The sequence below is a fragment of the Panthera onca genome, chromosome B2, assembly GCF_046562875.1.
Source record: "Panthera onca isolate mPanOnc1 chromosome B2, mPanOnc1 haplotype 2, whole genome shotgun sequence".
Taxonomy (NCBI): Eukaryota; Metazoa; Chordata; class Mammalia; order Carnivora; family Felidae; genus Panthera; species Panthera onca.
In genome coordinates, this window is record NC_138343.1 from 151,208,195 (window position 1) to 151,227,612 (window position 19,418).

Here is a 19,418-nt window from a genome sequence, read left to right on the forward strand (position 1 = left end):
GGCCTCAACGGCCCAAGCCTGCAGCTGCTTCAGAAGCGCCCTGGTTTGAACCCAGTCCCTCCTCAGGGGACGCGACCGCGGTGGTAACATAAGAGTCCGGGAGTGGCGGTGCCTGAGGGATTGGGGCTGAAAAACGTGCCCGGGAGACCTCGGTCAAAGGCAAACGAGGTGGCTTGCGTTAGGGTCAGATGTCAGGATTTGGGGACGGGGATGCGGGCCTCCAGAGCACAGTCCCTGGCCGTGGACGCAGCAGCACGTGCAGATTTGCCGAGCGAGACATCGTGTGTCAGCTGCACTCAAATTAAAAGCAAAAAGAATTTGTGCGTGGGGGCGTGAGGAATTGAAAGGCTCCTGCAGGACAGTGGTTAAGCACGGACACCGTTTCATTTGCATTTTGCCTCACGTGGAAAAATGTTCACAAAAATTTTGTTGGTGGTACCAGTAGGTTTTCTAATTTCAGATGTGTCTACATAAAATACACGTTCACACGCGTATGTCACGCCTTTTATTTGTTCGGACCGGAGCATTGTTTGAGGTCACGTCATCCCCTTGTTCAGCTTTAGTTGCTGTAAAAGAATTACATCGTCTTTACTTGGCCCCCACACATTTTACTGGGTTTTATCTACCCTTGAACTCCTATTTTAGCGTTTTTTAGAGGTATCTAAGTAGTCTAAGTAGAAAGTTGTCAGTACTGCCTGGACAGAGTTAATGGGAAAAATTCTTTGTTTTAGTGAAAAACTAAAAACGCCTCGGAATGAACATATTGAGTTACTGAGACAGTTGGGAAGTTTCCGAGGCCGGTGCCTGCCTGGCCCGATGGAGGAGCGGGGAGCCTGCCCACTCTGCCGGGCAGGGAGACTCAGACACAGAGCTGCAGGGCCCTTCAGCGGCACCGGCCTCCCTGTGAAGCATTTGCTTCCAGACCTGTGAAGTGCAGTGGGGAACATCAAAGCCGCTAAAGTGAGAACATTTGAACATCTTCCTTTCTGTTGGTGAGAAATGTGTTAAATTCCACAGTCAGTAGCAAAGCACATTTGCCTGTGATTTCTTGAGCTTCTCACTTATCGGTGGTAAGGTGGTAATTCTGTAGGAGGCCTGGACTGTTGTAAAACCACCTCTGGTCATCTGTGATAACAAGGTGGGGCCTGGAAACCTCATTCTGGCCTTGCTGTGACCTTCTCCTGCCACCCAGCCCTCTGCCAGAGCCCCTGCCAGCCTCACACTCGTGGGAGGGACAAAGGCCGCCCTCAGTGGGAGAGGCATGGGCGTCGTCAGTCAAGCAGAAGCATGGAAAGCTTTGTAGGAAAAGTGTCATTTTCTGAATGTGAAAACAACCACCTTTTTTGATGGCAGGCTGGCTGTCTTCTGGTTCTCGCCTGCCACTCCCTGTATAGCGGGGGACAAAAAGTGGCCGGCTGCACTGGGAAGGGAACCTCCGCACTCAGCTGTAGGGCCACACGTTGCTTTTTCCGTCCTTGGCAAAGTGTCCTCCGTGAGCCATCTGCTTACGAAGTTCCTTTCCCAATATCATTGGCAGCAGAGACCGTCTAGATTCAGCGCAGGTGGTTGGACACTGCTCCGTCTAACAGCAGAACCGCCTCTTAATTAATTGCTTCCTACTCTAATGGAAAGTGTGTGCAACAAACTTTTGATCACAGTGGCAACATCAGAGAAGAGAGTAGTAAGTTATGTCCTCCAAGTACAACTCAGCATGTTTTTATGCATACTTAGAAATGTGCGGTTTTCGCGGTTTGAATTTAGAGAAACGTAATTAACTTCGTTTTGGTTTGCATGTCTGTTTGGTGCAGGAAATAGACAGTATGAGCCTGACCATTGGAGAAGATACTCCTCTTCCGGGTAAGTGCACCTCTTACAGCCTCAGATAAATCCATCTTATGAAAGATGGAAGTCAAGCATCTGCCTTTGTAACCTAAATCTTTCATATCAGTTGCTAAACTTTAAAATAATTTAGACGTTAAGTTCTGACGTGGGGCTAAGTGAACACGGTTTTCAGATAGATGAGTTTGCTTCTAGAAAGAGTGTGGACAGAAAGAGACCCTGAGTCTGGACTTAGAGTCCTGGGGATACGCCCTTCTTGAAAGTGAGGCGCTCAGAACAGCATAACAGTTGTGTCCTTGGGGAGAAACAGTCTGTGAGGTCTAGACCTAGCTTTTCATGAAAAGGAAAAACATCCTTTTCAGTGACTTCTCCCTGGTATCATACAAAAAAGCTCTCTGTTGACTTATTTTCAGAGGTTGTGCCTGAGTCCGTGGCCCCAAACAGCTGTTAACAACCATAAGTTCTTCATCTGTGTCTGTGGGGAATGGTTGTTTTTTTTTTCTTTAATGAGTTGGAATCTTACTGTGTCTTGCTTTTTTTAACTTAACAGCAGATTGTAACGATTGGAGACATGGTGCCCTGTGGTTGTAGAATATTCCAAGAATTGCTTTCTAATTATAAATACAGAGAAAGAAGTCACAACCTCCTTCTCGCCTTCCTGGCGGGAGACCCTGCTCTGCATGGAGGGCCCAGCCCTGCCTGGGAAGCATAACAGTGTGTGGCCCGCGGGTCTGTTCCGGTAGTGTCGTCCTTTCCATTTGACTTTTGCCGGGCCCCAGCTCAGAGTTCTGACAGCAGTTGTGTGGGGCAGGCCTGGGTCCATCAGACAGGAGGCCTCGGGGGGTGTGGGAGGAGGCAGTGGTTGAGTATCAGCAGCCTACTTTATGACGCCATTAATGAATGGTTCACTTGTTGCTCTGGTCTGAACATTGAAGGGGTTTTGTTTTTAAAAAACCATCCTAGGGGCACCTGGGTGGCGCAGTCGGTTAAAGCATCCGACTTCAGCCAGGTCACGATCTCACGGTCCGTGAGTTCGAGCCCCGCGTCGGGCTCTGGGCTGATGGCTCGGAGCCTGGAGCCTGTTTCCGATTCTGTGTCTCCCTCTCTCTCTGTCCCTCCCCCGTTCATGCTCTGTCTCTCTCTGTCCCAAAAATAAAATAAAAATAAACGTTGAAAAAAAAAATTAAAAAAAAAAAAAATAAATAAAATAAAATAAAATAAAATAAAATAAAAAACCATCCTAGAGGGGCGCCTGGGTGGCTCAGTCGGTTAAGCATCCGACTTCGGCTCAGGTCGTGATCTCACGGTCCGTGAGTTCGAGCCCCGCATCGGGCTCTGTGCTGACCGCTCAGAGCCTGGAGCCTGTTTCAGATTCTTTGTCAGCCTCTCTCTCTGCCCCTCCCCTGTTCATGCTCTGTCTCTCTCTGTCTCAAAAATAAATAAACGTTAAAAAAAATTAAAAAAAAAAACCATCCTAGACACATCCAAGTTTCATGGGAGAATTTTCAGGTAATTCAAGAATTGAAATTGTAAGGCTAAAATTGTACTGAGCTCAACCCCTGGGGTATTGACGATGGAAAGAAATCTAGATTAGAGGTTAGGAGACAAAGGCCGTCCTGCACCACACGCAGTGGCTCTGGAGGTTCCCAGAAACTCTCAGAAATGTGTGTGCGTGTTGCCCAGAGGACACGTCCAGCGCTGCTGTCTGGAAAAACCAAAGAAGCCCTGAGCATAGTCACAGTCTGGTCTGTATATTGCGCTGAATGAATTCCCCCAACAGCTCAAGTATGCAGAGCTCCTGGCTTTGTCTTGCCTGAAAATCCCAGCTAGCGTTTACCAAAACAGGAATACAGTCTCCAGATATTTTTATGTTTGAAGCGTCCTCACCACTTCCTGCAATTCCTTATGAAGGACATTTCCATATCTAATTACTTTTCATGCAAGGCTTGTAGGACGTACAACCTAATTTCCCATCTTTACAAATAAATTTTTTTCATTCTACTTCTGGTGTTTCCTATCTAAGTATTAATATTCTTTCATTTCTGCTCATTGGAGACCACTGCTGCTTCTAGAAGTTTCACTTCTTTGCTGCTATTTTTATAACTTTGAGATAAATTCTCATCCCTTAGACTAAAAGAGTAGACTTCCATGGAAATCATTTCCCCCTTTTATAATATCTGAATTCTAACTTGACAATAAAATATTTGAGGTCAGTTAGCAAGCTTAAGTAAGCCATTAAGTTTGTATAATCTTTCTTGGGTTTGAAAAGCCAGTACAGTAAGTTTCTGTGATCTTGTTATTGTTCCGTAGGTTAATTACCTCTGCAGCCTAGTCTTTTGACGAAATGTCCATATATCAATTTAAAAGTGAAAATAAAACAATATATCACTCATAAGTAAATATAGTTTCAGGGATGCCTGGCCGGCTCGGTTGGGCGTCCGACTTCAGCTCAGATCATGATCTCACGGTCAGTGAGATCAAGCCCCACATCGGGCTCTGTGCTGATGGCTCATAGCCTAGGGCCTGCTTCCGATTCTGTGTCTCCCTCTCTCTCTGTTCCTCCCCCACTTGTTCCTCCCCCACTCTGTCTCTCAAAAATGAATAAACGTTAAAAAAGTTTTTTTAATAATACAATAAATATATTTCACATTTCTTTCATTATTTGGGCATTTCACCATCCAATATGTTGGGATCTTGGTGAAGGAAAGGATGTTGAATTTTGTCAAATGCTATTTCTATATCAATTGAGATGATCATATAATTTTTTTATTCTTCATTTCTCAATGTGGTGTATCATGTTGATTGTTCTGCATATGTTGAACATTTCTTGCGTCCAAGGGATAAATATCACTGATCAAGGTATATGATCCTTTAAATATGCTGTTGAATTTGGTTTGCTGGTATTTTGTTGAGGATTTCTGCATCCTTGTTTATCAGGGCTGTTGGCCTATAGTTTTCTTATAGTGTCCTTGTCTGGTTTTGATATCAGGGTATCATGGCTTTGTAAAATGAGTTTGGAAGTTTTCCTTCTCTTTCAGTTTTTTGGAAGAGTTTGAGAAAAATTGGCGTTAATTCTTCTTTCAGTGTTTGGTAGAATTCACCAGGAAAGCCTGGCCCTGGACTTTCCTTTGTTGGGAGCTTTTTAATTACTGATTCAGTCTCCTTTCTCATTGATTCGTCTGTTCAGATTATCTGTCTGATCATGATTCAGTCTTCATAGGTTGTATGTTTCTAGGAATTCATTTGTTTCTTCCAGGTTGTCTAGCTGTTGGCATATAATTGTTCATAGTAGTCACATCTGTAGTATCGGTTGTCATTTCTCCTTGAGTGATCTTTTTCTCTTGTCAGTCTAGCTAAAGGTTTGTCACTTTTGTTTATCTGTTCAAAAAACCAATTTAGTTTTATTTATCTTTTTCATTGTCTTTCTTGTCCCATTTATTATTTTTCTTTTAATCTTTGTTCTTTCTGCTGTCTTTGGGCTTAGTATTTTTTTTTTTTTCCTAGTTTCTTGAGGTCTAAAGTTAGGTTGTTGAATTGAGGTGTTTCTTTTTCTAATGTAGTAGGCATTTATTACTATAAATATCCCTCTCAGAACTGCTTTTGTTGCATCCTATTAGTTTTGTTTCCCATTAGTTTTTGTATGTTGGATTTCTGTTTTTGTTTGTCTCAAGATACCTTTTGATTTCTTCTTGACCTACCTGTTGGTTGTTCAAGAATGTGTTGTTGGGGCGCCTGGGTGGCGCAGTCGGTTAAGCGTCCGACTTCAGCCAGGTCACGATCTCACGGTCCGTGAGTTCGAGCCCCGCGTCAGGCTCTGGGCTGATGGCTCGGAGCCTGGAGCCTGTTTCCGATTCTGTGTCTCCCTCTCTCTCTGCCCCTCCCCCGTTCATGCTCTGTCTCTCTCTGTCCCAAAAATAAATTAAAAAAAAAAAAAAAAAAAAAAGAATGTGTTGTTTAATTTCCACAGATCTGTGAATTTTCCAGTTTCCTCCTCTTATTGGTTTCTAGTTTCACACCATTGTGATCAGAAAATATACTTAATATAATTTCGATCTTGTTAAGTTTTTAAGACTTGTTTCATGGCCTAATCTATGATCTGTCCCGAGGAATATTCTGTGTGTGCTTGAGAATAGTGTGTATTCTTCTGTTTTGTAGATGTCTGTCAGGGTCATCTGGTCTAAAGTGTCGTTCAAGTCCAGTGTTTCTTTATTGATTTGCTGTTTAGGTGACATACTCACTGTTGAAAGTGGGATATTAGAGTCCCCTCCTGTTATTATATTGCTATCTATTTTTCCCTTCAGTTGTGTTAATATTTTCTTCATATGTTTGCAAAATGTATCATCCTTTCATGGTAAAAGCTCTCAACAAAGTAGGTATAGAAGGAATGTACCTCAGCTTAGTAAAGGCCAACCAACCCATAGCTAGCATCATATTCAATGTGACATCTTTCTCTAAGATCAGGAATAAGAACAGGATGTCCACTCTCACCACTTCTCTGCAGCATAGCACTAAAAATTCTAACCAGAGCAATTAGGCAAGAAAAAGAAATAAAGGAAGTAAGATCTGTTTGATGATCGCATATGTAGAACACCCTAAAGACTTCATCCAAAAACTGTTAGAACTTTGAATGAATCCAGTAAAGTTGCAGGACACAAGGTCAATACAACATTTCTATATGCTAACAATAGATTATTCAAAAGGGAAATTAAGAAAATCTAATTACGGTGACATCAAAAAGAATGAAATACTTAGAAATACATTTAACCAAGGAGGTGAAAGAGCTGTATAATATGAAGTACAAAACACTGATGAAAAAAATTGAAGACACAAATAAATGCAAAGATATCTTGGGTTCATGGATCAGAAGAATTAATATTGTTAAAATGTCTACACTACCCAAAACAATCCACAGGTTCAGTGTAATCCCTATTAAAATTTCAATGGCAGTTTCCCAAAAATAAAACAAATAATCCTAAAATTTGTATGGAACCACAAAATACCCCAAATACCTAAAGCAATCTTGAGAAAGAATAACCAAGCTAGAGGTGTCACATTTCTTGATGTCAAACTATATTACAAAGCCAAACTAATAAAAATAGTGTGGTATTTACATAAAAATAGGCTCAGAGCTCAATGGAACAGAATAGAGAGCCTCATATGTATGGTCAACTAATCTTCAAAGTGGCTCTGAGAACACACAATGGAAAAAGGACAGTGTCTTTAATAACTTATATTAGGAAAACTGAATATCCACATGTGTAAGAATGAAATTAGAGCCTTAACTTACATAAAAATGGGTTAAAGACTTAAACATAAGATCTAAAATTGGAAAACTCCCGGAAGAAAATATAGGGAATAACCTCCTTGACATTGGTCTTGTAAATATTTTGGATATGACACCAAAGCACAGACAACAAAAGCAAAAATAAACAAGTGGTACTGCATCAAACTAAAAAGCTCCTGCACAGCAAAGGAAACATTGTGATCAAAGTGAAGAGGCGACCTATAGAATGGGAGAAAATATTTGTGAACCATATATCTGATAAGAGGTTAACATCTAAATATATAAAGAACTATTATAATTCAATAGTAAAAACAAAACAAAAAACAACCCCCCCCCCAAAAAAACCCCAGATAACCCAATTGAAAAAGGGGCAAAGGAAATGAATAGACATTTCTCCAAAGAAGACATACAGGTGGCCAACAGGTACATGAAAAGATGCTCAACATTTCTAATCATCAGGGAAATGAAAATCAAAACCACAGTGAGCTATTACCTCATACCTGTTAGAATGGCCATCATCAAAAAGACAAGAGACAAGTGTTGGTGAGGATGTGGAGAAAAAGAAACACTTGTGCACCATTGATGGAATGTCAAAAATTGATGCAGCCACTGTGGAACACAGTATGGCAGTTGCTCAAAAATTAAAAATGGAGGGGCACCTGGTGGCTCAGCCGATTAAGTGTCCAACTCGATTTCAGCTCAAGTCATGATCTCACAGTTTGTGAGTTCGAGCCCTGCGTTGGGCTCCATGCTGACAGCACAGAGCTTTCTTGGGATTCTCTATCTTGCACTCTGTTTCTGCCCTGATCACACTCGCGCGCGCGCTCTCTCTCTCTCTGTCTCTCTCTCTCTCAAAATAAAGAAACAAATAAATAACTGACACCATGGGGGACGCCTGGGTGACTCAATGGGTTAAGCATCTGACTTCAGCTTAGGTCATGATCTCATGGTTTGTGAGTTTGAGCCCCACATCAGGCTCTGTGCTGACAGCTCAGAGCCTGGAGCCTGTTTCAGATTCTGTCTCCTTCTCTGTCTGCTGCTCTCCACTCAGGCTCTGTCTTTCTCTCTCAAATAAATAAAGATTAAATTAAAAAAAATAACCAACACCATGGAAATACAAAGAATTATAAGAGAATCCTACGAAAAATCACATCCCAACAAATTGGACAACCTAGAAGAAATGGATAAATTCCCAGAAACATAGAGTCTTCCACACTGAATCAGGAAGAAATAGAAAATCTGAACAGACCAATTACTAGTAATGAGATTGAACTGGTAATCAAATAACTTCCATTAAGCAATAGTCCAGGACCAGATGAATTCTACCAGTCACTTTTTTAAAGTATATTTACTTATTTTGGGAGAGAGAGAGTATGTGTGTGAGGGAGAGGAGCATAGAGAGAGGAGGAGAGAGAGAATCCCAAGCAGGCTCCACACTGTCAGTTCAGAGCCCAACACAGGACTTGAACTCACAAACTGTGAGATTATGACCTAAGCCGAAATCAAGAGTCAGACACTTAACTGACCAAGCCACCTAGGTATCCCTCTATCAGTCATTTAAAGAGGAGTTAATACATATTCTTCTCAAACTATTCAAAATAGAAGAGAGAGAAAAGCTTCCAAATACATTCTGTGAGTCCAGCATTGCCCTTATATAGAAACCAAAAATATTATAATAAGAGAAAATCATAGTCCAGTATGAACTGGATGAACATAGATGATGTTCTATCCATATGTTCTATCCCTGATGAACATAGATGCAAAAATTCTCGACAAGATAGTAGCAAACTGAATTCAACAATATATTAAAGGAGCATTCACTCCAATCTAGTGAGATTTATCCTGGGGATGGAAGGATGGTTCAATATCTGCAAATCAGTAAACACAATGCACAACATTAACAATAAAAAACAAAAATTACATGATCTTCTCACTAGATGCAGAAAAAGCATTTGACAAAATTCAGCATCTGTTCATGATAAAAACTCAACAAAGTGGGTTTAGAGGGAACATCAACATAATAAAGGTCATATGTGACAAACCCATTGCTAACATCATACTCAGTGGTGAAAGAGCTTTTCTGCTAAGATCAAGAACAAGACAAGGATGTACACACTTGCAACTTTTATTCAACAAAGTACTGAAAGTCCTAGCCACAGCAATCAGACAACAAAAAGAAATAAAAGGTATCCACTTTGATAAGGAAGAAGTAAAACTGCCATTATTTGCAAATCACGTATTATACACACAGAACCCCAAAGACTCCACCAAAAAACTATTAGAACTAACAAACGCAGTAAGTTGCAGGATACAAAATTAATACACAAAATTCTGTTGCATTTCTATACACTAATAATGAAATAGAAGAAAGAGAAATTTAAAAAAATTCCATTTACAATTGCACCAAAAAGAATAAAATATCTAGGAATAAATGGTTTTAATGAAGGGGATGAAAGACCTATACTCTGAAAACTATAAAACATTGATGAAAGAAATTGGAAGAAGATACAAACAAATGGAACAATGCATCATGCTCAGGGATTGGAAGAATTAATATTGTTAAAATGTCCATACTATCCAAAGCAATCCACAGATTCAGTGCAATCCCTATCAAAATACCAATAGCATTTTTTACGTATTTAGCATGAATAGTACTAAAATTTATATGGAACCACAAAAGACCCTGGATAGCCAAAGCAATCCTGAGAAAGAACAGTGTTGGGTTTCACAATCCTAGATTTCCAGATATACTACAAAGCTATAATCAGAACAGTATGGTACTGACACATATGTGTCAAATATGTGTATGTGACAAACAGACATGGATCAGTGGATCAAAATAGACCAAACGCACACTTACATGGTCAGTTAAGCTATGACAAAAGAGGCAAAAATGTACAATGGGAATAAGACAGTCTCTTCCATAAATGGTGTTGGGAAAACTGGACAGCCACTTGCAAGAGAATGAAACTGGACTGCTGTCTTACACCACACACAAAAATAAACTGAAAATAGATTAAAGACACCAGTGTGAGACCTGAAACCATAAAACTTGTAGAAGAAAACCAAGACAGTAATCTCCTTGACACCAGCTGTAGAAACATTTTTCTAGATAGGTCTCCTCAGGCAAGGGAAATAAAAGCAAAAATAAACAATTGGGACTACACCAAAATAAAAAGTTTTTTATACAGTGAAGGAAGCCATCAACAAGACAAAAAGACAACCCACCGAGTAGAAGATATTTGCAAATGATATATCTGATAAAGTGTTAATATCCAAAATATATAAAGAACTTCTATAACTCAACACCAAAAAAACAAATAATAAAATTTAGAAATGGGCAGAGGACTTGAACAGACATTTTCCCAAAGACATGCAGATGGCCAGCAGACACATGAAAAGATGCTCAGCATCACTAATCATCTGGAAAATGCAGTCAGAACCATAATGAGGTATCACCTTACCTCTGTTAGAATGGGTAAAATGAAAGGAAATAATGTGTTGGCAAAGATGGATTCAAAGGAACCCTTGTGCGCCATTGATGGGAATGTAAATTGGTGCGACCACTGTGGAAAATACTATAGAGGTTCCTCAAAAAAATTAGAAATATCATATGATCCAGTAATTCTATTACTGGCTATTTACCCAAAGCAAACAGAACACTGTTTGAAAAAGATATATGCATCCCCTTGTTCATTGCAGTATTTACAATAGCTAAATTATGGAAGCAAGCCAAGCGTCCCTCTATAGATGATTGGATAAAGAAGATATAGTACATATACACAATGGAATATTACTCAGACATAAAAAATGAGTTCTTTCCATTTGCAACAACATGGATGGACCTATAGGGTATTATGGTAACTGAAATTAAGTCAGACAGAAAAAGACAAATACCGTAAGATTTCACTCATAAGTGAAATCTAAAAAACAAACGAACAACAAAAAAAACCAGAAACAGACCCATAAGCAAAGAACAAACTGGTGGTTGCCAGAAGGGCAAGGGATAGGGGGGATGAGCAAAGTGGTTGAAGGGGAGTGGACGTTACAGACTGCCAGTTATGGCATGAATAAGTCACGGGATGAAAGGCACAGTAATGGGAATATAGTCAATGGTATTGTAATAGTGTATATGGTGACAGATGGAAGCAACATTTGTAGTGTGATATATAAACTTGTCAAATTACTATGTTGTACACCTGAAACTAATGTGTTGTTGTGTGTCAACTATAGTTCAAAAAAAGTTTCAACACACCAGGAAGATAAAACAATTACAAATGTTTGCTTACCAAATTACAGACACTCGAAATGTATGAAACAAAAATTGACAGAATTGAAAGAAATAATTCAATAATAATAGAGACTTTAATACTCCACTTTTAATAATAGAACAGCAGACAGAAAGTAAGGGAGGAAATAAAGGAATTAGACGACATGATAAACCAACTGGACCTAACTGACATCTGGAACACTCTTCAGGTAAGGCCTTGTATTAGCCACAAAGCAAGTCCCTTTGATACACAGTGAGAGGAAGTTAGAAATCAACAACAGAAGGAAAACTGGAAAATTCATAAAATTGAAAATTAAACAGCATACTACTAAACAACCAATGGGTCATAGAAGAAATCACAAGGACAAGCAGAAAATACTTAGACGCAAATGAAAATGAAAACGCAAAATACTAAACTCATGGGGTTCACCAAGAGCAGTGCTTGGAGAGAAATATGTAGCTATGAACACCTACATTTAAAAAAAAAATTTTTTTTTAATGTTTTTATTTATTTTTGCGACAGAGAGAGACAGAACATGAGCAGGGGAGGGCCAGAGAGAGAGGGAGACACAGAATCGGAAGCAGGCTCCAGGCTCTGAGCTGTCAGCACAGAGCCCGATGTGGGGCTCGAACCCACAGACTGTGAGATCATGACCTGAGCCGAAGTCGGACGCTTAACCGACGAGCCACCCAGGCGCCCCTGAACACCTACATTTTAAAAGGAAAAAAGGATCTCAAATCAGTAGACTGTATTTCATCTTGAGGAACTATAAAAAGAAAAAGCAAACTAAACCCAAAGCTACCAAAAGGAAAGAAATAATAAAGATTAGAGTGGAGATATACAAAATGCAGAATAGAAAAACAATAGAGAAAAATCAGTGAAATCTAGAATTGGTTCTTTAAAAAGGTAGGGAAATTGAGAAATCTTTAGATGAAAACAGAAGATAGAAATAAAATCAGAAATGGAAGTGAGGACACTGCAACTGACATGACAAAGATAAAAATGATTTTAAGAGCATGGTATGAAAAATTATATGCCAGTCTAGAAGACGTGGGCAAATTCCTTAAAACTTAATAAATCACCTAAACGGACTGAAGAAAAAATAGAAAATCTCAATAGACTTTAATAAGTAACACGATTGAATTAGTAATTAGAAATCTCCAACAAAGAAAAGTCCTGGACCGGATTGCTTCTCTGTGAGTTCTGCCAAGCATTTAAAAAAGAATTGACACCAATCCTTCTCAAACTGTCCAAAAGAAATTTTTTTAAAGACCAAATATTTACTCAATGAGACCAAAATTTCCCTGATACCTAAGCCAGATAAGAACTTTACAAGAAAAGAAAATTATAAACCAATATAGTTTGTGAATATAAATGCAAAAATCTTCAACAAAATATTAATAAGTTGAATCTGATAGAATATTAAAAAGATTATTCACAGTGACCAAGTGGGATTTATTCTGGGAATGAAAGGGTTATTCAATATAAAATAGGTGTAATATACCACATTGTTAGAATGAAGACGGCAGTCACATTCGATGCATTAAAAAAGACATTTGACAAAATCCAACATCTTTTCATAATAAAAACTCTCATAGGTGCCTGGATGGCTCAGTTGGTTGAGCATCTGACTTCAGTTCAGCTCATGATCTCATGGTTCATGAGTTCAAGCCCCACATCAGGCTTTGCACTGACAGCACAGGTCCTGCTTCGGATTCTCTGCCCCTCTCCCTGTCTCTCTACCCCTCCCCCATGTGCACACTCTCTCTTTCTCAAAAATAAACATTTAAAAATTTTTTAATTAAAGTTGATAAATATTAAAAACTCTCAGAAGACTAGGAATAGAGGTAAAATACCTCAACATGATAAAAGATATTTATGAAAAACCCATAGTTAATATCATATTCAATGGTGGAAGGTGAGAAGCTTCCCCCTTAAGGTCAGGAACAAGGCGGCCACTTTCACCACTACTGTTCAGCCTTGTACTGGCATTCTAGCTAGAGCAGTTAGATAATAAAAAAATAAAAGGCATCCAAAATGAAAAGGAAGATGTAAAGCTGTCTCTAGCCATACATGTCATGAACTTATGTATAGAAAATCCAAACATTCCACAGGAAAGCTACCAAAGCTAATAAATTCACCAAAGCTGCAGAATTTAATAAGTCAACGGACAAAAATCCATTGTGTTTCTACACACCAGCAGTGAGTAATCAGGAAAGGAAATTAAGAAAGCAGTTTATTTATTCATTCATTCAAAGTATTTAATAGTGTGGGAAAATTGGATATCTTATGCAGAAGAGTGAAATTAGACCCCTTACCTCACACCATATACCAAAATTAACTCAAACTGGGTCGAAGACCTAGACTCAAGGGCTGTAATATAAAACTCTCTATTTTTTTAAATGTTTATTAATTTGGAGAGAGAGAGCACCAGGGAGGGGCAGAGAGAGGGAGAGAGAAAACCCCCCAAGCAGTCTCCGTACTGTCAGGAGCAGAGCCCAATGTGGGGCTGATCCTATAAACCGTGAGATCATGACCTGAGCCGAAATCAAGAGTCAGATGTTTAACCAACTAAGCCACCCAGGTGCCCCTAAAACTCTTTAAATAAAGCATTGAGAAAATTTTCATGGAATTGGCTTTGGCAAAGACTTCACGGGTATGACACCAAAAGCATAGGCAACAAAAGAAAAAATAGATAAATTAGATTTTATCAGAATTTAAAAATTCGGTACAATAAAAAATAATATTAAAAAAGTGAGGGGCGCCTGGGTGGTTCAGTCGGGCATCCAACTTCTGCTCAGGTTATGATCTCACAGTCCGTGAGTTCGAGCCCCATGTCGGGCTCTGCTGACAGGCTCAGAGCCTGGAGCCTGCTTCAGATTCTGTGTCTCCCCCTCTTTCTGCCCCTCCCCCACTCACACTCGGTCTCTATCAAAAAATGAATAAAAGTTAAAAAAAAAAAAGTGAAGGGGCACCCGGGTGGCTCAGTTGGTTGAGCGACCAACTTCGGCTCAGGTCATGACCTCATAGTTCATGGGTTCAGGCCTTGCGTTGGGCTCTGTGCTGGCAGCTTGGAGCCTGGAACCTGCTTCAGATTCTGTGTCTCCCTCTTTCTCTCTCTCTCTCTCTCTCTCTCTCTCTCTCTCAAAAACAAATATTAAAGAAGTGGAAAGACAATGTACTGAAAGAGAAAATGCTATGTTTCTGATAAGGGATTAATATCCAAAATATGTATATGTATAAAACCTCCATAACTTGACAACAAAAAGGTAACAGGGCTTGAATAGATTTTTCTTTTTTAAAAAGAAAATTTATTTTTTGAGAGAGAGCGCACGTGAGCAGGGGAACGGCAGAGAGCAAGGGACAGAGGATCCCAAGCAGGCTGTGTACTGACAGCAGCAAGCCACTGTGGGGCTTGAACCCCCAAACCGTGACACCGTGACCTGAGCTGAAGTTACATGCTTAACCAACTGAGCCACCCAGGTGTGAATAGACTTTTCTGTGAAGAAGATGTGTAAATGGCCAGGAAGCTTATCAAAGGATGCTCTGCATCATTTGTCATAGGAAATACAGGTCAAAACTGCAAGGTACCGCTTCACACCTACTAGGATGATACTACTACTACGAAACAGAAAATACTAAGTATTGACAAGCATGTGGAGAAACCTGACCCCCATGCACTGCCGGAGGGAATGTGAAATGGTGCAGCCATGATGTTCATAACATCATTATCCACATCAGTCAACAGATGGGAACAACCCCAGTGTCCATCGGCAGAGAAATGGCTCCTTACTTGGCAGCTCTGCGGACAGGCTGCACCCCCGAGAAGTCGGTGGGGCAAGTCCTAGGAGCAGCCTCAGGCTTGGCTCCTGTCCCCACGGCCCAGGCTCTGGACACCTGGACTCCAGGAGAGCCCCCGCGTGGAGTGCGATGGGGAATGCCACGGAAGGCAGCCCAAGCCAGAGGCCTTCCTGTGTCCAACACACCCGGCCAGCCGCCTCGCAGATGGCAGTGAGAAGCTGGTCAGCGTCTTTCAGATCTGGAACCTTCTTCCAATGATTTCTCTCGTGATGTACTTCCTTCCATTCTCTCTGCTCTCTGTTACTTGTCTCAGAGGTTAGACACTATATTCCAGCCCTGTAACTGTCCTGTATTTTCTCTCCTCGTATCTTTGTCTTTTGCTCTGCTTTGTGGGAGATTACATTACATTTGTCTCCCATTCTTTCTGATCTTTAATTGTGCTGTTTGTAAATTCTGAGAGCTCGGAATGTCTCTTTTTCATAGCATACTCTTCTGTTTCGTGGCTGCAACATTTCTTTTGCATCTGAGTAAATTACACCGATAGTTTTGTTTTATTTTGTTTTTTCCTTCTTCCTTCATAGAATCTTCTTCTGTTTCTCTTTCTATATGTTTCTTTTGGTCTTTGTTTTTATTTTAGATTAAAAAAAATTTTTTTAATGTTTATTTATTTTTGAGAGAGACAGAGACAGAGTGCAAGCTGGGGAGGGGCAAGAGAAAGGGAGACAGAGAATCTGAAGCAGGCTCCAGGCTCCAGGCTCTGAGCTGTCAGCACAGGGCCCGATATGGGGCTGGAACCAATGGACCAGGATATCGTGACCTGAGCCGAAGCTGGACGCCCAACCGACTGAGCCACCCAGGCGCTCCTACTTTAGATTTTTGTTCTCACATGGCTGGTAATTCTTCAGGGCAGATTGTGTTGCAGAGTCAGGCATTGAAAAAGTGATGGGAAGCCAGTACCCCAGGTGAGGCTTTCAGCCATGGGATCCTTGGGGAGGTCCTGATGCTGAAATCCTTGACTCTTACCTCAGGTCATAGGAAGAGCCTTCCTGCTCTTCCTGGAGACACCAAGGGAATGACGTAATTACAAAAATCTGAGGAAGTCCTGGGGGACCATTTGTAACTGGGGTGAGGGGAAACAGTAGAGAAGGGCCCTAGAATGATCCTCAGGTCCCTGACTTGCATTGAGTTCAGATTTCAGTGCTATTAACTTGGGTAGGAAATACAAGGGAAGGAGAGTGAGTGTAGACAAGTTTTAACTTTTGGGTCCATTGTGATTGAGGTGCCCCTGCTGGCTGTGGTTGACTTTGGAGCAGAGAAGACCGGTTCAGCTTCTGCTCTGTGGCCTGCTGTGTGTATGGCCTTGGACGGCACACCTGGCCTCTCCACTCCTCGCTTCCTGTTGAGGGCGATGTCACCCCCGCCCCCAGGATTCAGTGGGAGGGTGCATATGCTCACATGCATCTTGCAATGTGCAAACCCACAGTGAGCATGTCCTCTGTTGCATCCATAGCAGTGAGCTCCTGTCAGAGGAGGCATCCGGGGGGTGACCGGAGAGGGATCTGGCAGGGCCAGCATCACTCAGCACATCATAGAGACCTAGGCGTTACATTTGTCTCCCAAGTCCTGGGTACCAAGCACCTGCAGACCTGTGGGAAAGTGAGGGAGGCCTATGCAAGTGCCTCTCTAGGGGTCTGGAAAGACCAAGTAACACGGTGCCCTGGGACCTGGGGGGGACGGCATTTCAGAAGAGTGGTGGGCAGTTTCCAGTGTTGTAGAGGTAGGAATGATCTCCAGAATACGGAGGGTGCCAGCACTGAGGGCCACATGGGTCAGCACTCAGTAAGCACTTAATAGGTGACATCAGGACTAAGTATCTGGTTGAAACGGTGACCTTTGGTATTAACAATTAGGAAGTCAACAGTGATGGCCACCATTCTCCAGTAAGGGTGTGCCCTCAACTCATTCTGGAATCGGGCAGGACATGCTTACGTGAAACATTGTCTCCTCTCCCAGACCCAGGGATACACCACACACACGCGCAGACACGCACACCCCGGTGGATATGCCACCCACACGTGTGGACATGCGCACCCCAGTGGGTATCCCGTGCATACGTGCAGACGCGCAACCCCAGTGCATGTGCCGCGCACACCCCGGTGCGTACTCCCCACACACACGCAGACACACCCCAGTGGATATGCCGTGCACACGCGCAGACGCACACACCCCGGTGCATATGTTGTGCACACACGCAGACACGCACACCCCGGTGCATGTGCCCCACACACGTGCGGACACACACCCCAGTGGATATGCCGTGCACACGCGCAGATGCACACACCCCGGTGCATATGTTGTGCACACACGCAGACACTCACACCCGCTGGCTCCGGCCAGGCCTGCCAGCTGTGGGCCCTGGGCACCTCCTCCCTGCGGCCAGCTTGCAGGACGCGCTCATCAGGGAGGCTCATGCAGTCACTTGTGTTGCAGGTGGTCCAACTGACGCCCACCAGCTGGAAGAGGACAGACCCGCTCGCGGGTGAAGAAGGAATCACTGTAAACGTAGACACCGAGCCTAAGGCCAGTACGGTACATCTTGCTTACCTACAGCCAAGACCTAGAACGAGATTGCTGTATTTCACCCATTACAGGCACACAGTACAGACATGTCGAGTGAGGTGACCTGAACGTGGTATGTGTTTTTAACTCCACTCTACTGTGCCGTTTACGTGGCACCAGGCAGCCAGGCGGAGCTGAGGGCGTGTGAAGAACTGCCTGCTGCCTCCCAGAAGCTTTGCTGTGGCTCCACCCCAAGTGCGGAGATTCCCTGTAGTCTGACAGCTTGTAAATGTACGACCTTCGTGGGGAGAACGGAGAAACGATGAACGCCTGTGTCATCGAGGCCCTGCTCTGCGTGAATCTGCACAGCATGGGCCACAGCATCTCCCGAGACAGGGAAGCCAACCCGGAAAGGACCGCGTAGCTTCGGGCAGCCGCCCTTGAGTCCCTTGTGCTTGAGTTACACGTGCGACTTCCAGCAAGTTTCTTCCTGAGTGGTTGGCCCGGGCCTGGGATGTGCAGGCCCTTGTGAAAGTTCACTGTGGTCCTCACGGCACAGCTGAGGTCTCTGTGGTCACTTCAAGAGTGCTCAGTTGGTGGGTGGGAAAGACTGTTTTGTGGCTCCCATTGTGTTCCAGGGAATATGGCCGGACCACCCTCGTGTGAAGGACACATCTGAGAACAGGCAGCACAGGGAGCCCAGCGGCTCCCGCGGGACTGGGACGTGGGGCCCCGTCTCACATGCTTGGTTCAGCGGCGGTAGGGATGGTGTGGTTGGTTGGCCTCATCCGCTCTCCTTTGTGTTGTGACACCGATCTGTAATACGCATTTCGCTCTACCAGTTACCAGTGGTTAGTCTGCTGTTACAGCAAGTGAAGACCCACTTCTTTGTCCCGGTTCTCATTGGGCCCTGTTGTCGAAGTTCTACAGCTGGAAAGGCCTTGGGCACCGGCCGAAGTCTGGCCAGGTCTCCTATGGGCTCTGTACCGCCCCCTTCTCAAATGTAAGTCTGTACACCCGTGAGAGGAAAAAGAAAGTGGTGATTCCTGAGTCAATGTATTAATTGTTATTCTCATGTTGTTTAAATATGTGCAAACGTGCATTAGGGTCCTTAATGCTCAGAGCTCTTTCTTAATGCAGCTTTCATTCCAACACGTCATATAAATAAACTGAAACTAGATTCTGAGTCAAGCCGCGTTGTTACCACAGTCCCCCAGCCGCTCCCCGGGGGGGCCGGCCAGAGCCCTCACCTCTCGAGCTGCCGTGCTAGTGTCCACGGGAGGCATGGACACCAGCGGAAGGCAGAGGCAGGGGACTGAGGGTGCCCGTGACGGGAACCCTGTGAGTGCGCCCCTTCGTTGAACTGGCAGGGGTGCCTGGTGTGGCTGAGCCCACAGTGGCGTCTGGTGCGCTCGCCTGCACACGGGACTAGGTTTCAAGAGGGACGTCTGCCATATCCGTGAATTTTTGCCACAAGAATGACTTGTGTGTCGTGCAGTTGAAGATAAAGGGAAAGAAATAACGATGGCCAGTGACCACTTTGGTATCTCAGGTAAAGTGGGTTTTTATTTCTAAAGTACTGACCAGTTGGATTTAATGAGTTCAGCACCCAGAGGATTGGACATGTTCACTTTTTTCCCATCCTTTGAACTTTGTGTTTAAAA

The 19,418-nt window shown here is 42.8% G+C and overlaps 1 protein-coding gene across 13 annotated transcripts in view; it reads left to right on the forward strand.

Moving 5' to 3' along the window:
* FAM120B (family with sequence similarity 120 member B) overlaps positions 1 to 18,940 on the forward strand; it is a 95,432-nt gene extending 76,492 nt beyond the window's left edge. For 5 of the 13 annotated variants that reach the window (XM_078447602.2, XM_078447600.2, XM_078447604.2 and 2 more), the window contains 3 exons: positions 1,809 to 1,857; positions 15,136 to 15,416; positions 17,686 to 18,940. In XM_078447602.2, coding sequence (XP_078303728.2) covers positions 1,809 to 1,857; positions 15,136 to 15,409 — 323 coding nt within the window. In that variant the 3' untranslated portion in view covers positions 15,410 to 15,416; positions 17,686 to 18,940. Of the gene's footprint in view, positions 1 to 1,808; positions 1,858 to 2,389; positions 2,579 to 15,135; positions 15,417 to 17,685 lie in introns of those variants that run through there. The other 8 variants (XR_013555862.2, XR_013555860.2, XR_013555861.2 and 5 more) reach the window with 4 other exon arrangements.
* The last annotated feature ends 478 nt before the right edge of the window (positions 18,941 to 19,418 follow it).